Source organism: Myotis nattereri (genome assembly GCF_964212035.1).
Source record: "Myotis nattereri genome assembly, chromosome: X".
NCBI lineage: Eukaryota > Metazoa > Chordata > Mammalia > Chiroptera > Vespertilionidae > Myotis > Myotis nattereri.
Window position 1 is genome coordinate 33,553,088 of NC_138078.1, and position 23,680 is coordinate 33,576,767.

At 37.6% G+C, this 23,680-nt stretch overlaps 1 protein-coding gene across 4 annotated transcripts in view; it reads right to left on the minus strand.

Annotated features, from left to right (window-relative positions):
* Nucleotides 1-23,680, minus strand: part of APOOL (apolipoprotein O like) — a 100,728-nt gene that overhangs the window by 17,057 nt on the left and 59,991 nt on the right. For all 4 annotated transcript variants that reach the window (XR_013997336.1, XM_081115462.1, XM_081115461.1 and 1 more), the window contains 2 exons: nt 21,756-21,854; nt 17,963-18,054 (listed from right to left, as the gene is read on the minus strand). Coding sequence is in view for 3 of the 4 variants with exons in the window: in XM_081115462.1 (XP_080971588.1) it covers nt 17,963-18,054; nt 21,756-21,854 (191 nt within the window). In the remaining variant the exon portion in view is untranslated. The remainder of the gene's footprint in view (nt 1-17,962; nt 18,055-21,755; nt 21,855-23,680) is intronic.

Below are 23,680 nucleotides of genomic sequence, written 5' to 3' on the forward strand. Positions count from 1 at the left end.
ATTCAAAGAAGAACTAACACCTATCCTCCTCAAACTATTCCAAAAATTTCAAGAGGAAGGAAGACATTCAAGCTCTTTTTATGAGGCGAGCATTATCCTAATTCCAAAACTAGATAAAGACGCTACAATGGCCCTAGCTGGTTGGACTCAGTGGATAGAGCATCAGCCTGTGGACTGAAGGGTCCCAGGTTTGATTCCAGTCAAGGGCACATACCCAGGTTATGGACTCGATTCCCAGTGTGGGGCGTGCAGGAGGCAGTCAATCAATGATTCTCTCTCATCATTGATGTTTCTATCTCTCTCTCCCTCTCCCTTCCTCTCTGAGATCAATAAAAATATATATTTTAAAAAAATTAATTTAAAAAAGACACTGAAATGAAAGAAAATTATAGGCTGATTTCCCTGATAACATAGATGCCAATCTCCTTAATAAAATATTAGCAAATTGGATACATTAACATATTAAAAAGATTATTCACCATGACCAAGTGGGATTTATCCTAGGGATTCAGGCTGGTACAATATTTGCAAATCAATAACTATGATACATTACCTAAAGAAAATGAAAGATAAAAATCATATGATTATATAAATAGATGCAGAAAAAGCATTTGACAAAATCCAGTACCAATTTTTTAAAAAATTCTTTATTGTTGAAAGTATTACGTATGTCCCCTTTTTGCCCCATTGACCTCTTTTGCCCAATGACACTCCCTACTCCAGGCTTTCACCATCCTATTGTCTGTGTCCATGAGTTATGCATATATGCATACAAGTTCTTTGGTTGATCTCTTCTCACCCACCCACCCTCCCCCACCTTCCCTCTTTTCCATGTTTCTATTCTCTGGATCTATTTGTTCATCAGTTTATTTTTTCATTAGATTCCACATATGAGTGAGATAATGTGATACGTATCTTTCTTTGAATGGCTTATTTCATTTAGCATAATACTCTCCAGGTCCATCCATGCTGTGCAAATGTTGAGTTCTCTTTTTTACAGCTGCATAGTATTCCATTGTGTAAATGTACCACAGGTTTTTTATCCACTCATATGCTGATAGGCACTTGTTTTTTTTCTCAAATTTTAGGTATTGTAAATTGTGCTGCTATGAACAGAGGTGCATATATTCTTTGTGATTGGTGTTTCAGGTTTTGTTAGGAAATATTCTTAGAAGTGGGCCAAATGGGAGTTCCATTTTTAAGCTCTTGAGAGAAAACTCCGTATTGTTTTTCCATAGTGGCTGCACCAGTCTGTATTGCCACCGGCAGTGTACAAGGGTTCCCTTTTCTCCACATCCAGGCCAGCACTTGTTGTTTTTTGATTTGTTGATGGTAGCCATTCTGACAGGTGTGAGGTGATACTTCATTGTCATTTTGATTTGCATCTCTTGGATGATCAGTGACTAAGCATTTTTTCAAAAGCTCAGAAACATGGGACTACTGAGATCAAAACATAATAAAGGGCATATGTGACAAACCTATACTCAACATCATATCCAATGGACAAAAACGAAAAGTGTTTCCCTTAAGACCAGGAACATAACAGGGATGTCTGCTTTCAACACTCTTATTCACCATAGTACTGAAAGTCTTAGCCCCAGTGATCAGACAAGAAGAAGAAATAAAAGGTTTCCAAATAAGAAAGGAAGAAATGAAACTGTCATTATTTGCAGATGTCATGATATAGTACACAGAAAACCCTAAGGACTCCACCAAAAAAACTATTAGATTTAATAAATGAATTTGGCAAAGTAGCAGGATACAAAATTATCACCCATAAATCAATGTCATTTTTAAAAAATTTATCTTTATTGTTGAAAGTATTACAGATGTTTCCTTTTTTCTTCCCATTGTCCCCCTCCACTCTGCTCCTGGGGGAGCTAGAGTTGAAGACTCTTGCAGAGACTGAGTAGAGGCAACTATCCCCTCATTGAGTGCCTGACTATGCAGCCCCCAAGTAAGGGACCCACTAGCTCTATCTTCCTGATCCCAATAACCACTTTCTACTGAGTTTACAACCTGTGGAAGAGTCTGTGGGTTGTGGCCATCCTGAGACCACTCTACAGCCTTTCTTTTGAAGACTCTTTAGGAAGATCAACCAATCTTAGAGGGAGAGTAGTCAACAAGGGGAGGTGGCCCTCAGGGAGCCTCAGACCTTTTATAGATCTTCCCCAGCTCTAAGTTGGAGGAAGCTAACCCTTTTACACAGATTGGCCCTCCCATGATTATAAAGGCCCAGTAAACACAGACACAAACAGTGAATAGTGTGGTAGCTTCAGATAGGTAGCCCAAGGCTGGTTACACATGTCTAATATCGACCTATACCTGAACACTGTCCAAGTGGACCTAGAACCAACACAACCAGTGGTGGGATTCAGACCATACCAGAGCTTGACCCAACTAGCCACACAAGCAGCACACTCAAAGGGGGATTCCAGCAAGCACCAGACTTTCTGAGAACAACTCTGCCTAGGGAAGCAGTCACTGCACAATGTCTTATACACGGTATTCAGGGTTTATCCTTATAGTCAACCACCCTGAACAGTTAAGTTCACCCAACCAAGGGCCAATAGCATTCAACACTCAATTATAACAGGCGGGTGCAGATAACCCACACAAAACATTCCTGGAAGCTGGAGCTCAGGTGATCTGGAAGATTGTTCTACTGAGCCCAACAAAACACCTACATCATAAAGCTATCATAACAAGTTTGGGAGTCATAGCAGATCTACCTAATACACAGAGATAAAATGGGGAGACAAAGAAATATGCCTCAAATGAAAGAATAAGATAAATCCCCAGAAAAATAATTAAATAAAGTGGAAGCAACCCAGATACCAGATTCAGAGTTTAAAACAATTGTTATGAGGATGCTCAAAGACCTAAGGAAGAATGGATGACCTCAGTGAGAACTTAAAGATGTAGCAAGCATTAAAAAAGACATAGAAACCATAAAAAAGAACCAGTTAGAAATGAAGAATACAATATCTGAAATTTATATACTTTCATTTTCTTAGGGGAAGTCAGGCAGAGAAAGAAAAATAGCAAATGGTTTACTTATATTTGGAATCTAAAAAAACAAAACAAACAAAACAAAAACAGACTCATAGAAGCAGAGACCAAAGAAATGGTTACCAGAAAGGAAGGGGTGGAAAGGGGAAAGGGAATATACTCATTAATATTGTGATAAGTTTACAATGACAGAAGACTATTAGAATTAATGGGGCAATCACATTGTAAGGTATTAAAATGTTGAATCACTACATTATACACGTAAAACTAAGATAACCAATATATTGATATCAACTGTACTTAAATACAAAAATAAAAAGTAAATTATAGAAGCTCTTAATATATGAAAGATATAATTTAATTCTTTGTTATATATGTTGAAAATAGTTTTCCCAGTTTTTCATTTGTCTATTAACTTTGGGTATGGTATACCGTAATAAATAGAAGTATATTTACTTTGATGTAGGAAAATACATTAAATTTTTTCTTTGATAGCTGCTAGGTTGTTTGCTTAAGAAGGTCTTTCCTATTTCAAGATTACACACATATCCATGTTTTTGCTTCTAATATTTTTATAGTATACTAGAGCCCCAGTGCATGAAATTCATGCATTCAGGGGGGTCCCTCAGCCTGGCCTGTGCCCTCTGGCTAGCCATGAGCCCAGCTTCTGGCTGAGCAGCGCTCCCCCTGTGGGAGCACACTGACCACCAGGGGGAAGTTCCTGTGTTGAGCATCTGCCCCTGGTCAGTGCATATCATAGTGACTGGTCGTTCTGCTATTCGATTGATTTGCATATTAATTAGCCTTTTATTAAAAAGGATTTTATGATTAGATCTTTATTCCACCTGGCACTTATTTTTACATAATATTTGGCAAAGGATTAAGTGTTTTTCCAAAACTCCAATTATTCCAACACATTTCTTGAACATTCCATTACTTCTTTACACACTGATCTGAAATGCCAGCTTTACCATACCTGCTGTGGTCCAACCCCAGCAGGTCCAGGGGTCCCCAAAGGTGTGGACAGAGTCGGCGAAGAAGGAATGACATAGAGACAGCGTTCAGTTGATCAGCAGCCTAGCCAGGATCTCTAGCCAAGTTCTGGTCAGGATCTCCAGCGAAGTTCTGGTTAGGATCTCCAGCCAGGTTATGTGTCCATGTTCTCTTGCTAGGTTCTCCAGGTTCTCCAGCCAGGTTCTGTAGCCATGTTCCCTCGCTAGGTTCTCCAGCCAGGTTCTGTCCAGGTTCTCCAGCCAGGTTCAGTCACCAGGTTCTAGTCAGGTTCTCTTGCCATGTTCTATCCAGGTTCTGTAGCCAGGTTCTGTCTCTAGGTTCTTCAGCCAGGTTCTGTCTCTAGGTTCTGTCTCTAGGTTCTGTGGCCAGTTTCAGTCCAGGATCTTTTGCTATGTTCTCTCCAGCGAAGTTCTTCTGTCTCTAGGTTCTGTGTAGGTTCTGTGTCTAGGTTCTGTGTCCTGTTGTCTTGTTACATCTGTATTTATACCAGTTGATTCCAATCCTATCAATCTCTATTCCAAAGGTTAGGGCGTTTCTTATCTCCATTCCAGGGAGTAAAGATTATGTAGCTTAAGCATGATTGTTCGTAGTTAAAGTGATTAATTACCCGCCTGGCACTTAGTTAAGAGGTTTTATTCCCTCCCTAACTTCAGGGGAAAATCCCTACCTGGGGAAACAACCTTTCTCAGAGAGGTGACCTTGGTTAAAACACATAGTGCCAAGAAGGTGAGCAAACATATTAAGAACAGTATGCCATATATGCCAGGTCCCTTGAAACAGCAAGGATGGACCGACTCCTGGCAATACCCTCCTTTTGCTCTATAATGTATATAAAGACGTATTCAATATATTTGGTTTTGAACATTCTCTTTTGTTCTCTTGGTCTAGTTCATTGTCTATGCTGTGTAGTTAAAAATACATGGTAGATGGACAACAAATACTGGTTGAATGAATGTCGTATTCATGCCAAATCCAGAAATTTTGTACTAACTCTATAAAATGTAAAATTTGGGGAGCATCCACCATTTTCTAATATTGAGTCATTTAATACAGAAACAACATATATCTCTAAATGTCTTCAAGTTTAAAAATAGGCTTCAAAACATTAGATAAGTTTATTCCTGTTTTATAACTTTCAAAGACACATTACTTATTACTCATTACATAAGTTAAAAGTTATAATATTGTGAAGAAAAATATAAAAAGCAAAGAGTAATACAATCTTGAAGTGTATATACCAAATGGTGAATAAGTGGAGTGTTACTTTTATTTCTCAAAGGACCTTCTGGATGTTGTTTTGTAACTTTTTCAACATCATAGACCCTTTGGAGAATCTTGAAAGGAATGGGACCTTTACTTCTATACATACAGTAGAAGAGCTCTTCCCTGACATTTTTTGGTTAATCCTCACCCTGGGATATTTTCCTGTGAAAGGTAAGGAGGGAGGGAGGGAAGGAGAGAGAGAGAGAAACATCGATGTGAGAGACACATCAATTGGTTGCCTCCCTTGCGTGCCTCAACTAGGGCTGGGGATCGAACTTGCTATCCAGGTATGTGCCCTTGACTGGGAGTTGAATTTGCGATTCATCAGTGCGATAGCCAACACTCTAATAACTGAGCAACACTAGCCAGGGTTCACTTGACTTCCTTTTAAGAGACTTGCTTTGTTGAAGATGTTTTAAAAAGTTATAATAAATGATGTTCATGTGATGCTGAATATTCATTGCTAGCGGATACTCTCCACTATGCTCAAATACTGTCTTTTATGGGTGATTTGTATGCTTACCAAGAATAAGTTGTATTTGTTTCTAAGTCTCTACATCAGTTTTACTATAATTAAACAATTTAAATGTAACAAAATAAGATGAAATATGTATAAAAGAATTGTTATGTATAGAAAAATTAAGCTACATATTTTGTAAAAACTCAAAAAAGTATATTATTTTTAGTTTTATATTCCATAAATGAGTGAATTCATATGGTTCTTGACTATTTCCATCTGATTTATTTTGCTTAGCATTATATTCTCAAGATCCATTCATGTTGTTGCAAATGGCACTATATTATCCTTTTTTATGGCTAAGCAGTATTCTATTGTATATATGTCACATCTTCTTTATCCAATCACCTATTGAATGACACTTCCACTGTTTCCATATCTTGGTCACTGTGAATAATGCTGTAGTTAACATAGGGGATGTGTTCCTATATATATAAAAGCCCAGCGACTGAACAGTGGAACAACCGCTCGACCAGTCGCTATGACATGCAATGACCACCAGTGGGACTGCTGCTGGACTGACTGGGATGAGTGGATGCTAGCAGGCCCAGGGTGAGGCTGAGTCTCTGCACCTGTCAAATACCTGAGACAATCCAGACTCTGGCCTGACCCCACCAGCTGATGCAGGCCCTCTAAGGTGTATTCTATGAAAGAGCGTGGGGAGCTGGCATAGGTGGATGGCATGAGGGGACATGACTTTGGACCCCCCGGGGAGCCTGTCCTGATGGCTGAGGATCCTGGAGCACGGCTGCCCTGAACATCCGTGACGGTGTCACCAACCTGGCATCACACATCAAGGACATTCACTGAGTGGCTTTCAGGTGCAAAGCTCTCCGCCAGGTTCCTCCAGGACACAGAACGAACCTTTATCCAAGACATTACCACGAAATATCACCTCAGACTAATTTCCTCATTCATCAGCCACTCAGAGGGCAGGTCCATAGCCGCTCGGCTGACCGGGATGAGTGGCACTCCTGCAGCGGGCTGATCCTCACAGGCCACAACCCCCACCAGTGCACAAATCTGTGCAACAAGCCTCTAGTTTACAAATAAATGCCTTCCAATTTTTTTTGGTAGGTACCTAGAAGAGCAGTTGCTGGGTAATATGGTAACTATTTTTAATTTTGTAAGAAACCTCCATTCTGTTTTCTATAGTGGCTGTACCAGTGTATATTCCCAATAGCAGTAAATGAGGGTTCTGTTTTCTCCATAGCTTTTCCAACACTTGTTATTACTTGTCTTGGCAATAATAGCTATTCTAACAGGTGGGAGGTGGTATCTCACTGTAGTTTTTTTTTTTTATTAAATCTTTATTGTTCAGATTATTACATTTGTTCCTCTTTCCCCCCCCCCCCATAACTCCCCTCCTTCCAGTTCCTACCCCACCTTCCGCCCTCACTCCCCACCCACTGTCCTCATCCATAGGTGCACGATTTTTGTCCAGTCGCTTCCCACATCTCCCACACCCCTTTCCCCCCCAAGAATAGTCAGTCCATTCCCTTTCTATGTCCATGATTCTATTATAATTAACAGTTCATTCTGTTCATCAGATTATTTATTCACTTGATTCTTAGATTCCCTTGTTGATAGATGCATATTTGTTGTTCATAATTTGTATCTTTACCTTTTTCTTCCTCTTCCTCTTCTTAAAGGATACCTTTCAGCATTTCATATAATACTGGTTTGGTGGTGATGAACTCCTTTAGCTTTTCCATATCTGTGAAGCTCTTTATCTGACCTTCAATTCTGAATGACAGCTTTGCTGGATAAAGTAATCTTGGTTGTAGGTTCTTGGCATTCATCACTTTGAATATTTCTTGCCACTCCCTTCTGGCCTGCAAAGTTTCTGTTGAGCAATCAGCTGACAGTCGTATGGGTATTCCCTTGTAGGTAACTGAGTTTCTTTCTCTTGCGGCTTTTAAGATTCTCTCTTTGTCTTTTGCTCTTGGCATTTTAATGATGATGTGTCTTGGTGTGGTCCTCTTTGGATTCCTTTTGTTTGGGGTTCTCTGCGCTTCTTGGACCTGTAAGTCTATTTCTTTCACCAGGAAGGGGAAGTTTTCTGTCATTATTTCTTCAAATAGGTTTTCAATATCTTGGTCTCTCTCATCTTTTGGCACCCCTATAATTCTGATGTTGGTACGCTTGAAGCTGTCCCAGAGGCTCCTTACACTATCTTCATATTTTCGGATTCTTTTTTCATTTTGTTTTTCCGGTTGGGTGTTTTTTGCTTCTTCGCATTTCCAATCTTTGACTTGATTCTTGCGCACCTCTGGTCTGCTGTTGGGAGTCTGTATAATATTCTTTATTTCAGTCCGTGTATGCTTAATTTCTAGTTGGTTCTTTGTCACAACATCGAGGGTCTCATTAGATTTCTTGTAGATCTCAATAAGTTTATCGGCGGCTTCTAGACAGTTCTTGAGAGACCTTAAAAGTGTGGTTCTGAACTCAATATCCTCCATTGACAATTTTGTCCTGTTTCTTTGTCTCCGCATTTTTTATGCTTTCTTGGTGCACCCCCTAGTGGTCTTTGTGCACAGTCTTGTTGTAGTTAAGCCTTGATTGTTGTAGTTAATACTAGGGTGATTTGACCTCCGGGCCAACTGGCTGTGAGAATCAGCTGTGTCTGCAGTGGGAAAACTTCTGTCCTCTGGGGAGGTGCTAATCTAGCCTTTGCCTGAGGCTATCTGGCAAATGGCTCTGTGCAGGGCTTGGGCAGGGCGGGTCACACAGGATCAAACAGGGCGGGTGGAGGGAGCAGTTATGACTGCTCTCAGTCCAGACCCCAGAAGCTCTGCCTCTCAGAGTCCCAGCAACCACTGCAAACTTCGGAGAGAAAGCTGCCCCTGCGTTCCGACCGATGCCAGACAGTCCCGCGTCTCCTGTTTCAGTCTGGATCCCTAGAGACTCGCCCAGAACTGGAGCTCAGGGCCTGAGCCTCCCTCCCGATTGAAAACGACAACCGTGCCCTCAGCCACCAGCCCGCTCCGCGCGCACCTCCGCACCTTTGTATTTTCCGCACTGCGCCTCCTCTGAGTCTCGGTACGCTGTTCTCTTTCCTTCTAGTTGAAGAATTTCCCCTCAGTCAGCTTTCCTGTGGTTCTGGGTGATGTCCGTTCCGTCTTTTAGTTGTATTTTTGAAGTGGTTGTTCGAGGCAGCAAACTCCAGTGTTTACCTATGCTGCCATCTTGGTTTCTCCTCCATTGATTTTTTTCTCTTTCTCTCACTGTAGTTTCGATTTGATTTCCCTAATAGCTAGTGAAGTTGTTTATCTTTATATATATATATGTTGGCCATTCATATGTCTTCTTGGGAGACTTGTGTTTAGGTCCTCTGCCTACTTTTCAATTGGATCATTGTTTTATTTGTTGTTGAGTTGTATCTGCTTTTTATATATTTTGAATATCAATCCCTTGTTGAAGTGTTGTTTGCAATATCTTCTCCCATTTGGTTGGTTGCCTTTTTGTTCCGTTGATAGTTTCTTTTGCTGTGTAGAAGCTTTTTAGTTTGATACGGTCCCATTCATTTATTTTTGCTTTTGCCTTTAAGGTCAAATTCATGGAATATAAAGTTGAAAGCAACAAATGAACAAACAAAAAATGAAACAACAGTATTATGGTTACCAGAAGAAAGGTAGCAAATGTTTAAAGAAGGTCAAGTATATGGTCACAGAAGGGGATTTGATTCTGTGTGGTAAACACACAATGTGATATACAGATAATGTATTAGAGAATTGTACACTTGAAACCTATATAATTTTATTAACTAATGTTACCCAATAAATCTAATTTTAAAATGTTTAAGTAAATTACTAAAAAAAAATAACTGCTATCAAATTAGAGGTGACCAAGACAACAATAAAAGACTGGGACAAATAACAAAAATCTAATAGGATTCTATACTCATATTATTTACAAAATGATTTTAAGTGCTCATTCCATTTTTTACAACCCTTATCCACTGCTGGTAGGAATGCAGACTGGTGCAGCCACTATGGAAGACAGTATGGAGTTTCCTCAAAAAACTACAAATGGAACTCCCATTTGACCCTGTGATCCCACTTCTAGGAATATATCCCAAGAAACCAGAAACACCAATCAGAACAGATATGTGTACCCATATGTTCATAGCAGCACAATTCACCATAGCTAAGATCTGGAAACAGCCTAAGTGCCCATCAGTAGATGAATGGATAAGAAAACTGTGGTACATCTACATGACGGAATACTATGCTGCTGTAAAAAAGAAGGAACTCTTACCATTTGCAACGTCATGGATGGAACTGGAGAGCATTATGCTAAGTGAAATAAGCCAGTCAGTGAAGGAAAAATACCACATGATCTCACTCATTTATGGATAATAAAGACCATTATAAACTTATGAACAATAATAGATACAGAGGCAGAGCTGCCTCAAACTGATTTTCAAACTGCAGCAGGAAGGCCAGGGAGGGTTGGGGGGCAGGAGGGAGGGGGTAAGAGATCAATCGAAGGACTTGCATGCATGCATATAAGCATAACCAATGGACATAAGACACTGGGGGGTAGGGGAGGCCAGGGGATTGTCAAGGGCGGGGGGAAAAAAGGAGACATATGTAATACCCTTTGTAATACTTTAAGCAATAAAACAACAACAACAACAAAAACAAAGCAAAAAAACCTAAATTGAGACAATAGAAGATATATTATAGATATGACTAACTATAAGAAAGATGATATTGACTTCTAGCTAAGAGACCCATACTCATATGTTTTGGTTTATCTGTTCGTTCTCTGGTGTTTTCTCTCTCTCTCTCTCTCTCTCTCTCTCTCTCTCTCTCTCGGTTTATCTGTTCGTTCTCTGGTGTTTTCTCTCTCTCTCTCTCTCTCTCTCTCTCTCTCTCTCTATATATATATATATATATATATATATCCTTTTTCCTTTTTTCTTCTTTTCCTATTCTCTCATACCATTCTTTTCTCTCTTCGATCCCACTTGTGCTCTCTTTTCTCTCCCCTAATTCTCTTTTCTTTGGTGGTTACTTATATTGGGGTTATCAGTGTAATGAGTACATTCGTGTTTGCCTTTGTGTCATGTCTTCTGGAGGTGAATTTTATCCTGTTTGGCCAATGTGGTAGAGAGCGAGCCACATAACCAGACATCCAGAGAGAAGACTCCTTCCATGAAGAGGGCAGTAACACTCCAGACCCAACTAGAGAGGCAGTAAGAAGGCGGCAGTGAGGGAGAGAGCGTGAGGGAGTGAGGGAGCCAAAGAGGAGAGAGTGGACATGTGGGGTGTGTGTGTGTGTGTGTGAGTGAGGCACAAATAGACCTCAAAGTGAAGGCCATAACAAGAGATAAGGAAGGCCATTTCATAATACTAAAGGGATCGATAAATAAGAGCATATAACCGTGATACATTAAAAAACCCAGGAAGATATCAAGGGAGAGATTGAAAACAATACCATCATAGTAGGGGACTTTAATACACCACTGACATCACTGGATAAATCCTCTAGACAAAAAAAAAATCAGCAAAGAAACAGCACTCCTACATGACTCACTAGATCAGATGGCCTTAATAGACATCTTCAAAACATTTCACCCCAAAGTTACAAAATGTATGTTTTTCTCAAGTGCACAAGGGACATTTTCATGACCACATATTGAGTCACAGGCAAAGTCTCACCAAATTCAGAAGACTGAAATCATATCAAGCATCTTCTCAGACCACAATGGCACAATATTAGAAATAAATTACAACAAAAACAACCAAAAATATTCAAACACTTGGAAGCTGAACGACATGCTATTAAACAATGATTGGGTTACCAAAGAGATCAAAGAAGAAATTAAAAACATCCTGGAAAAGAATTAGAATGAAAACACAACAATCTAAAATCCATGGGACACTGTGAAAGCAGTCCTGGGAGGGAAATTCATAGCTCTACAAGCCTACTTCAAAAAACAAGAAAAAATGGAAACAAATCATCTAACTCTACAACTTAAAGAATTAGAAAGAGAGCAACAGGAAAAGTCCAGAGTGAGCAGAAGGAAGGAGATAATATAGATCAGAACAGAAATAATGACATAGAGATGAAGTAAAAATTACAAAAGATCAATGAAACCAAGAGCTGCTTCTTTGAAAGGATAAACAAGATTGATCAACCTCTAGCCAGGCTCACCAATTAGCAGAGAGAGAGGACCCGAATAAACAAAATCAGAAATGAAAGAGGTGAAATAACAAACCCCACAGAAATACAAAGGGTTGTTAAAAATCCTATGAACAACTCTATTCCAATAAACTAAACAACCAAGAGGAAATGTACATAGTCCTAGAAAAATACAACCTTCCAAAACTCAATCAGGAAGATTCTAAAAATCTCAATAGGTTGACAACTATGGAGGAAATTGAAGCAGTCATCAAAAAGATTCCAGCAATTAAAAGCCTGTGGCCAGAGGGCTTCAGGGGAGTTTTACCAAACATTCAAGGAAGAACAAAAACCTATCCTCTTCAGACTATTCAAAAAAATTCAAGAGGAAGGAACAATTCCACGCACATTCTATGAAGCCAGCATTACCCTATTACCAAAACCAGATAAAGACAACACAATGAAAGAGAATTACAGGCCAATATCCCTCATGAACATAGATGCCAAAATCCAAGAAAATTCTAGCAAATTGGATCCAGCATTACATCAGAAAGATCATACACCATGACCAAGTAGGATTTATTCTGGGGATGCAAGGATGGTACAATATCCACAAATAAATAAACGTGGTACATCACATAAACAAATTGAGAGATCAAAATCACATAGTCATATCAAGTGATGCAGAAAAAAGCATTTGACAAAATCCAACACCCTTTCTTGATTAAATCCCTTAGCAAAATGGAAATAGAGGGTTCATACCTCAACATAATATAAGCTTTATATGACAAACCTACAGCCAATATCATACTCAGTAGGCAAAATCTAAAACCATTTCACCTAAGAACAGGAACGAGACAGAGATACCCACTTTCACCACTCCTGTTTGAAATAGTACTGGAAGTGATAGCCATAGCAATTAGACATCAAGAAGAAATAAAATGTATCCAAAGTGGAAAAGAAAATGCACAACTGTCATTATTCGCAGATGACATTATACTGCACATGGAAAACCCTAAAGAATCCATCAAAAATTATTAGACTTAATAAATGAATTTGGCATTGAGCAGGATACAACATCAATACCAAGAAATCTATGGCATTTTTATACACAGTGAACTTACAGAAAGAGAGATTAAAAAAACAATCCCATTTACCATCGCACCAAAAAAACTAAGATACCTAAGGAATAAACTAGACTAAGGAGGTAAAAGACCTGTACTCGGAAAACTACAGGACACTGAAAAAAGAGATAGAGGAAGACATAAACAGATGGAAGAACATACCATGTTCACAGATTGGTAGAATCAACAACCTTAAAATATCCTTACTACCCAAAGTAATCTAGATTCGATGGACTCCCCATTAAAATACCAACAGCATATTTCACAGACCTAGAACGAACTCTCCAAAAATCCATCTGGAGTAGAAGAAGACCCCGAATAGCTGCAGCAATCCTGAGAAAGATGAACAAAGTAGGAGGGATCTCAATACCGGATATCAAGATATATTACAAAGCTACTCTCCTCAAACTTCCTGGTACTGGCACAAGAACAGACATCTAGACTAATGGAATAGAATAGAGAACCCAGAAATCGACCCAAACCACTATGCTCAATTAATATTCGACAAAGGAGGCAAGAACATACGATGGAGTCAAGACTGTCTCTTCAATAAATGGTGCTGGGAAATTTGGCCAGACACAAGAAAAAAAATGAAACTAGACCACCAACTTACACCATACACAAAAATAAACTCAAAATGGATAAAAGACTTAAATGTAATACGGGAAACCGTAAAAATGTTAGCGCAATCCACAGGCAGCAAAATCTCAGACAAATGCCGAAGCAATATCTTCATCAATACAGCTCCTAGGGCAATGGAAACTAAAGAGGAAATAAACAAATGGGATTACATAAAAGTAAAAAGCTTCTGCACACCAAAAGAAACCATCAACAAAACAACAAGAAAGCCCACCACATGGGAGAACATATTTGCTAATGTTATCACTGATAATGGCTTAATCTCCAACATTTATAGGGAACTCATACAACTTAACAAAAGGAAGATAAAAAATTCAATCAAAAAATGGGCAAAGGACCTAAATAGACACTTTTCAAAAGAGGACATTCAGAAAGTCAAGAGACATATGAAAAAATGCTCAAAGTCACTAATCATCTGAGAAATGCAAATCAAAACAACAATGAGGTACCATCTCACACCTGTCAGAATGGCTATCATCAACAAATCAACAAACGACAAGTGCTGGAGAGGATGTGGAGAAAAAGGAACACTCGTGCACTGCTCTTGGGAATGTAGACTGGTGCAGCCACTGTGGAAGACAGTATGGCGTTTCCTCAAAAAACTAAAAATGGAACTCCCATTTGACCCTATGATCCCACTTCTAGGAATATATCCCAAGAAAACAGAAACACCAATCAGAAAGGATATATGCATCCCTATGTTCATAGCAGCACAATTCACCATAGCTAAGATCTGGAAACAGCCTAAGTGCCCATCAGCAGATGAATGGATTAGAAAACTGTGGTACATCTACACAATGGGATACTATGCTGCTGTAAAAAAAGAAGGAATTCTTACCATTTGCAACAGCATGGATGGAACTGGAAAGCATTATGCTAAGTGAAATAAGCCAGTCAATGAAGGAAAAATACCACATGATCTCACTCATTTATGGATAATAAAGACCATTATAAATTTATGAATAAAAATAGATACAGAGGCAGAGCCGCCTCAAACCGACTGTCAAACTGCAGCAGGAAGGCCAGGGAGGGTTGGGGGGCAGGAAGGGGAGGGTAAGAGACCAACCAAAGGACTTGTATGCATGCATATAAGCATAACCAATGGACATAAGACACTGGGGGGTGGGGGGGGGGACAGTGGATTGTCAAGGGTGGGAAAAAGAAAAGGAGACATATGTAATACTTTTTGTAACACTTTAAGCAATAAAACAATAATAATAATAAAAAAACAAAGTAAAAAGCTTCTGTACAGCGAAAGAAACCATCAACAAAACAACAAGAAAGCCCACTGCATGGGAGAACACATTTGCCAATGTTATCTCCAATAAGGGTTTAATCTCCAACATTTACAGGGATCTCATACAACTTATCAAAAGGAAGATAAACAACCCAATCAAAAAATGGGCATGAACTTAAATAGATACTTTTTGAAAGAGGACATAAAGAAAGCCAAGAGACATATGAAAACATGCTCAAAGTCACTAATCACCTGACAGATGAAAATCAAAACGAAATGCGGTACCATGTCACAACAGTCAGAATGGCTATCATCAACAAATCAACAAATGACAAATGCTGGTGAGGATGCAGAGAAAAAGGAACCCTTGTGCACTGCTGGTGGGAATACAGACTGGTGCAGCCACTGTGGAGAACAGTATGGAGTTTCCTCAAAAAACTAAAAATGGAACTCCCAATTGACCCAGTGATCCCACTTATAGGAATATATCCCAAGAAACTAGAAACACCAATCAGAAAGGATATATGCACTACTATGTTAATAGCAGCACAATTTATCATAGCTAAGATTTGGAAACTGCCTAAGTGCCCATCAGCAGATGAGTGGCTTAGAAAACTGTGGTACATCTACACAATGGAATACTACGCTGCTTTAAAAATGAAGGAATTCTTACCATTTGCAACAGCATGGATGGAACTGGAGAGCATTATGCTAATCGAAATAACCCGGAGAAAGATAAATATTACATGATCTCACTCATTTATGGAATATAATGAACAACATAAACTGATGAACAAAAACAGATACAGAGACAGAGAAGCATAGATCAGACCGTCAAACCTCAGAGGGAAGGTAGGGGAGGGCGGAGGTAAGAGGGAGAGATCAACCAAAGGACTTGTATGCATGCATATAAGCCTAACCAATGGACACAGACACCACGGGGGTGAGAGCATGAGTGGGGGGTGAGGGGCAATGGGGGGATAATGACACATATGTAATACCTTAATCAATAAAGAAAGACACTTAAAAAAGAACCCATGTATAGATATATACATTTATATCTAATGTATACAAATATATATTCACATCTAATATCTAATATATCTAATATATATATATATATATTAGAATTCACCAAATGTTACATATGACATTGTTATATGAGAGTTAAAAGAAAGCAAGGGTCCAAACTCTAGAAATTTAAGTAACAATTATTATTTAATCTCAAAAGAACTTTTAGGAATTCATATTAATAACTTTTAACATATACATTTTTATTTAAAGATAAGCAATTCTTTTCTTTTTATTTCCATCTGTCAAAGTAAATTGAATTTAATACTTTATTTATTTAATTCAAAATAAAATGCATACTATGTATACTATGATCTTGTTCTTATAACATCATATCTGCCTATTCACCCACCTATTTTTCTATCTCTACACAGGCATGAATATATGACTAGAATAACATTCTATCAAATTTTAACACTGATAATTTTTCTGAATGGAATAATTTCATGGGGTTAGTTTGTTTTCTCCTACACATTTTTTTGTAATGTTAAAGTTATTTAAGGATGAGTACGTATCAATTTTATTTGATAAACCCACGATATGATTACTGTAAACAAACAAAAAGAATCAGTGGCAGTATCATGCACTGGGAAGAGAAATGGCATGAAAATACAACACCTGAAGCTGAATAGAGCCCTATACAAATTAAATAGATATCGTGAAATTTTTCTGGACTACAGTTTACTGTTGACTGAGAAAGTTGAATGTAATGAGCTCAAAGGTTGCTTTCTGTACTAATATTACATGAATTTAAGTGGTTAATTCCTTCATCAATTTTAGGAAATATTTTTAAAAAATAAATGTATCATTTTATTCATCAATTATCTCAAGTATAACAAGTTTTAATGAATAATGTTTTGTTTGTTAGCTATATGCTTTATAATTTAATTATATTACAAGCTACAGAGGGTGCTATATCCTTGACATTGTAAAGTACTGAATACACAGTTTTATTTACATAAAATAATTGAAGAGTTTCCATAATGATAAGTACAGAAAGTCCTTTTGGTAGCACTATATACTGCTTCAAGTGTGAGGGGATATTTTAAATATTGGTAATTAAGGGAAGAAGGAAAGGAAGAAAAGACTGCATATTATAAAGCTCTCCTCACTCAGAATCTGTGTTAAAAACAAAATAAAATACTGACACACGTTCTTAAAATTACTAGGAAAATATTTGGATTTGCAAACACGAAAATGACAAAACAACCATAATACGGATTTTCATGGGAAATGTTACTTAGTTCCAGATGGTTTCAAAATTGAGTTTGTATATGTGTCTGTATTTTTTTCCCCACTTTCAGAAGCCTCTGTTATCTTGTCTGGGTACCTAACAAATGGCTGTTTCTTACATTATGTTAATCTGTCCAAATGACAGCTGCCAGCAGGTATAATTTTCTGTTATTTGAATTTTACATAACTGTACAATAGAATGGTATTTATCCCCGTAAATTCTTTTAAAAAAATATTTTTATTGACTTCAGAGAGGAAGGGAGAGGGAGAAAGAGATAGAAACTTCAGTGATGAGAGAGAATCATTGATTGGCTGCCTCCTACAAGCCCCCTACTGGGGATTGAGCCTGCCACCCTGGCATGTGCCCTGACCAGGAATCAAACTGTGACCTCCTGGTTCACAGGTCAATGCTCAGTCACTGAGCTATAACTGGTTGGGCTATCCCCATAAATTCTAATTCAGTGTCTCTGAACTTAATCATCACACAGCCTTTATAATGATGAATTATATTGAATTCATCCTATTTATTTGTGATGATCATATAGTTAGGAATGGCATTGCCATGCTGAGATGCTAATGTGATTTTGCCAATATAAGAGATGATACTAAATATATTTTGCTGAAAATTAAATGTTCTAGATACTGTATGACATTTACATATTATCATACCAAGAGTTTAAACAAATACTGAAATGCAGCTTTCACTTAAAATCAACTTACCTTTGCAATTATTACGGACTGAACTGGGTAACAAACAGTTGCTCCTAAAGTGGCCAATCCCAATGGATAAGCAATTTTCTTAAATCTAGAACCTAAGAAATTCAAACAATTAAACTCCTAATGGATACTACCAGAAACCTGATGCTTTTATAATCTCAATATTCTCTTTGTTCCCATTAAGCCATCACCCTATGTTAAATTACACATTAGGTAATAATACCAATCAAGATGTTCTTAAGGATCACAGTTCAATTAATATACTTTAGTTTTCACATCCAATTTAATAAGGTATTCTCAATCTAACATGATAATTACCTATACAAAGGGGATTGATGATTTATTCTTTTTTAAACTAGGTATTTTTTTCATGTCCTAAGCCATGTTAAACTGAAATGGACTTTCTTTATATATCCTTTTATGATTAAGTGTTTAAGAAGGTGAAAGATCCAATTAACTAATCAGCTAAGGACTTTAAAAAATACGTAACTCCTTCTTGTCATTAACTTAGGATAGTGAAGTAACAGTTTAATAATTGCAAGTAACTTGAGATAATCAATTCATTTCTAAAAGTGTCTTATCTAAGCACCTAAGGGTCATTTTCAAACCATTTTGTACAGCAAAATCCTTTTTAAAACAAATCTTAGAGACAGACTGTCACTAGCAACTTCATATATAAAACCTATAAACTTGAAACCACTCTGATTAGCCCACAGGAGGGAAGCCCAGTGTTGAGCCCCACCTGCATAGCTTTTCCCTACCCTATTCCTCATACCACCCCTAAACTTCCATCGAACCTGGGGTTCTGTAGAACAGTTTGAAACCCATCACTCTAAGCCATAGCTTAATTCCAACAGACCATTGTTGCAAAACAATATGTATCTTTAAATGCTTGTCTGGGTACCTTAGAATCTTTAAATATGATCTGGGTAGTTAGATGATGGGATTTGTAATTGGGGGTAAGTACTTTTATTCTCTGAAACAACTCTTACATCCCTTAATTTAAAATGAAACAGCCTATCTGATATATCAGGAAAGACCAAGGTGAAAAGTATCTGGCAGTGTTTGCAGGCAACTTTACAGTTTAGGGAAAGTGAAAGAAAGTTTAAGGACTGGGAAAACCAAACATAAAGTTATCTGATAACAGATTCCAGACTGGTTCAGAGCTGTGACTTCCAACCCCATGTAATTTAGTTTGGGGACAACGACTGACAACTCAGCTGTGGACAGAGGATGAATGAAAGGTGACCAAAATGACTACTGATGCTTAGTAAGGGCTTGACTATGGAGAGGAAGCAGTAATGCCTGCTGAGAGGGTTACTATAACCAGAAATGGAGAATGGGAAAATACAAAGTTCACCACATGCTTATGAAGAAAGTGATTTAAAGATGGAAAAAAAAGTCAACAGAGTATGTCTAAGACTGCCATTGTTAGAAAGGCCTGCTAGCCAGGCTGGCTCTTGGCTGGCATCTGGGCACTTGCTTGGTAAGCAGTTCCTTACAATGACAGTAAACATTCCCTGATTAGGTGGTACACTGTACCCAAATTGTTTGTATAAGTAATGTGGTTTATGATGAACAACTACTTTCCTTCTGGGAGTCTAGAATTTGCGTAGATGTTTAGACAGACAATACGTACATGACCAGCCCCAATAATAACCTTGGTCACTCAGTCTCTAAAGAGCTTTCCTGATTGATATCTGACATAATGTCACAAGTCATTAGTGGAGGATTTAAGAGCACCTTATATGGCTCCACTATGAGAGGACTCTTGGAAGCTTATGCCTGGTTTCCTCTAAGCCGTACCTCATGTGCCTTTTCCATTTGCTGATTTACTTTGCATTCTTTCACTGTACTAAATCCTAGCCATGAATGTGACTGCAGGCTGAGTCCTCTCAGTCTTCCTAGCTAATGGGAAAACCTGGGGGTGGTCTTAGGGACTCTCTACACAAGTAGAACAGTGGGAAGGAAGGACAAATTTGGTAGAGATACAGAGTGCAAGGAGGGGGGAAAGAAAGAAAATATATCAAATCTCATGTGCTAAAGCAGTGGTTCTCAACCTTGGCTGCACATTAGAATCACCTAGGAATCTTTTTAAAATCCTGATTTCTGGGCCTGATCCTCCGGAAATTCTGTTTCTTTGTTATGGGGTGAGGCCACAACATTACTAACAAAGAAACAGAATTTCCAGAGGATGAGGCACAGAAATCAGGATTTTAAAAAGATTCCTAGGTGATTCTAATGTGCAGCCAAGGTTGAGAACCACTGTGCTAAAGGAAAGTGGTGAGTCAGTTGCCTACTTTCCAAACTCCATTTTGAGATGGCTGATGTCAGTTCCAGGAATCTCAGGACCAGGAGGGAATACATTTTTCTCTCCTACATACATCAGTATCTCTGTCTCAAATCCTTAATATAGCCTCCAGAAAATTGGTTGTCATGACTAAGCAAGGAAAAGTAGTTTGAGTGGTTAGTTTTACATTACTGTAAAACTCTCCAGATCTTTTTCTTTTTGATAGCTAGAGATTCTTAAGACCTTTTAAAAATAGTTATCTACAAGATGGGAAACAACGATACATTATAATATAAATAGGAGTAGTTGTATTTTTTAAAATATTATTTGTAAATGATCTTACTAGAAATTCACCTTTTTTTGGTGTACAGTTCTATCCATTTTAATATATGGAATTATGTAACCACCATCATAATCACAATATGGAACAACTCTATTGCTCCTAAAAACACCTCATGCTATCCCTTTGTATTGACACCTTCTCCCTATTCCTAACCCCTGGAAACCACAGACATGCTCTTTAGCACAATAGTTTTGTCTTTTTGAGAAAGTCATATAAATGAAATTATACAATACAGTGGGGCCTTGACTTATGAGTTTAATTCGTTCCAAGACCGAGCTTGTTAAGGGGCTCGTTAAGGAGCTCCTTAACTCAAATTACTCTATCAACTCAATGCAAAAAACCGGCCGAGTTAGTCGGGACACTCGTAAGTCAAGGCCCCACTGTATTAAACTTTTTGGGAATGGCTTCTTTAACTCAGATTCATCAAGATTGTTGCATGTATCAATGGTTCATCCTTTGTTGCCCAAGTAGTATTCCTTTATTTGATGTTCCACAGTTTAGTTAATTGCTGAAAGACATTTAGACTGTTTCCAAATTTTGGTGATTATGAATAGAATTGTTATTAACATTTGTGTTTATGTTTTTCATTTCTCCAGGGTAAATCCCCAAGAGTGGGATTACTGGGTCTCTTGGTGAGCATATCTTTAACTTTATGACAAACTATTTTCAGAATGACTGTACCATTTTATATTCCCACCAGTAGTGTCTGAGAGTTTCAGTGGCTCTACATTCTCAAATCTACTTGGTATGGTTAGTCTTTTTAATTTAATTAAATTATATTTTTTGTGTGGGGGATGGAGGGCCGGAGGAGTGTGGGGGCAGGGAGAGGAGAAAGGGAAAGGCAGGGGCGTGCTCCATGGAGGGAGAGCCTTTTTAATTTTAGACATTCTAATAGGTGTGTAGTGGTATCTCATTGTGGTTTTCATTTGCATTTCTAATAACTAATGATGTTGAACATCTCTGGAAATATGTATATTCTTAAAAACCCAAAAAGGTTTTAATAAAAGTAATCATGTTGTACTGTAGAATCTGAATGTTTTAAGGTAGCCTATCCTAATAATATTCAATAAAATATATGAGGTTTTCCTGTGACAATAAAATTCAGAAATTAATATACTGTAATTGAAAAAGAGAATATATATATATATATTTTTAAACCCTACCTTTTCGTGCTGAAACCAAGCCTGCTAATCCTGAAACTGTAATCACTCCAATTTTCGGAAGAAAATCTCGTGGTGGATCCTTCAGATAAACATATGCATCTCAAGAAATCAGTGAAAAATTAATATAAATGACTTATACAACTGGGCATTCTACATAGGTATAATGCAGAACAAGTAGAGATAATAGCAAATGATTTAAACACTCTTCAAAAGAACTATACAAAATAATGATTTAAGCAGTGACTTAAAAGCTAGTAATAATAGTTACTTGTTACAAAATTAAATCTTCCTTCCAAAGCTGATTTCATATTTGTTTTCTTAACAATACAGGTTATTACTCTTCAATGAAATATGATGCTACAGTCAGTACCTTAATATGGATTATTATAAAGTAAATTCTTGATTGTGTAAGTACTCTCTACATATAATAGAAATTATTCTGACTTATCTACTCAAACATTGGTAGGATCCAGTAAGCACTGAAATACTTTATTAGAGAACTTTAAATAATAGTTTAGGGATACATGTAAGCATTAAATCCTGCATGCCACTACTCCCAGTAACCTCAGAGCTGATGTTGATCTTGGTTAAAATCAAGATGATCAGGCCCTGGTTGATTATCTCAGTGGTTAGAGCTTTGGCCCTTGGATTGAAGGGTCAAGGGTTCAATTTCTGGTTAAAGGAGGCAACCAATTGATGTGTGTCTCACATCAATGCTTTTCTATCTCTCTCTGCCCCCCTCCCTCCCTTCCATTCTCTCTGGAAATCAATGGAAAAAATATCCTCAAGTGAGGATAAAAAAAATGATCAGGATGAGAAGTGAGCCTAGGTAGAAAGTAGATGGAAAGTGTGCAGAAGACTAGATTTCTTGGCTTTTTATACATTTTAATTGTATTGGTTCTATGCAGTCCAAAGCCACACTCTTCTATCATTGTTAATTATTTAATGGCAATCAGTTGTTTAACGATATTCCTCAAGACTGATGAGAATATAATTTGGAATTAATTCCCACAACATATATAAAATAATGATAATATATATACTGGTCATCAATATCAATATCGTAGAGACTTTTAAAATTTTACCCTGATCTTTGTGTCCTCTATACATTTATTTTGACATCTGGCTTAGGTAAAAAAAATTAAGAACTTATATCTGATGCCAAACACCATTATCAAACTAAAGACTCAAACACATTAGCTCAAATATTCTAGGGTGTGACTGATTGGTATAGTGTTTCCTAATAATCAATAGCAAAATACTATGTATTTTAACTGCAAGTAGCACTTATTAAAAGTAACTAATAACAATGGAGACATGTTTCTAATTTATGCTTTATGAGTATATAATATAAAGACAATTTGACAGTTTGAATTCAGATGCTGCCACTTACTAATTATGTGGTCTTGGTAACCTAATTAAACCCCAGTTTCCTCATCTGCAAAAGGAGAATATTTAAAATACCAAGTCATGCCCTGACCGGTTTGGCTCAGTGGATAGAGCGTTGGCCTGTGGACTCAAGGGTCCCGGGTTCGATTCCAGTCAAGGGCATGTACCTTGGTTGTGGGCACATCCCAGTGGGGAGTGTGCAGGAGGCAGCTGATCGATGTTTCTCTCTCATCAGTGTTTCTAACTCCCTATCCCTCTCCCTTCCTCTCTGTAAAAAATCAATAAAATATATTTTAAAAAAATAATAATAAAATAAAATACCAAGTCACAAAGTTGCTATAAAAAAATTAGATAAATTATATAAAATGCCTATCATAGTGACTTAGCATATAATAATAGACAAATAAATTGTAGATACTATTGTTTTGGCATTATTATTATAAACTGCTATGCAGAGTATCTTTACAGTTGTTAAAACATAATAATGGATAACATACTATGTTTATTTTTTTCACATTTTAACATTGCAAGTTAAA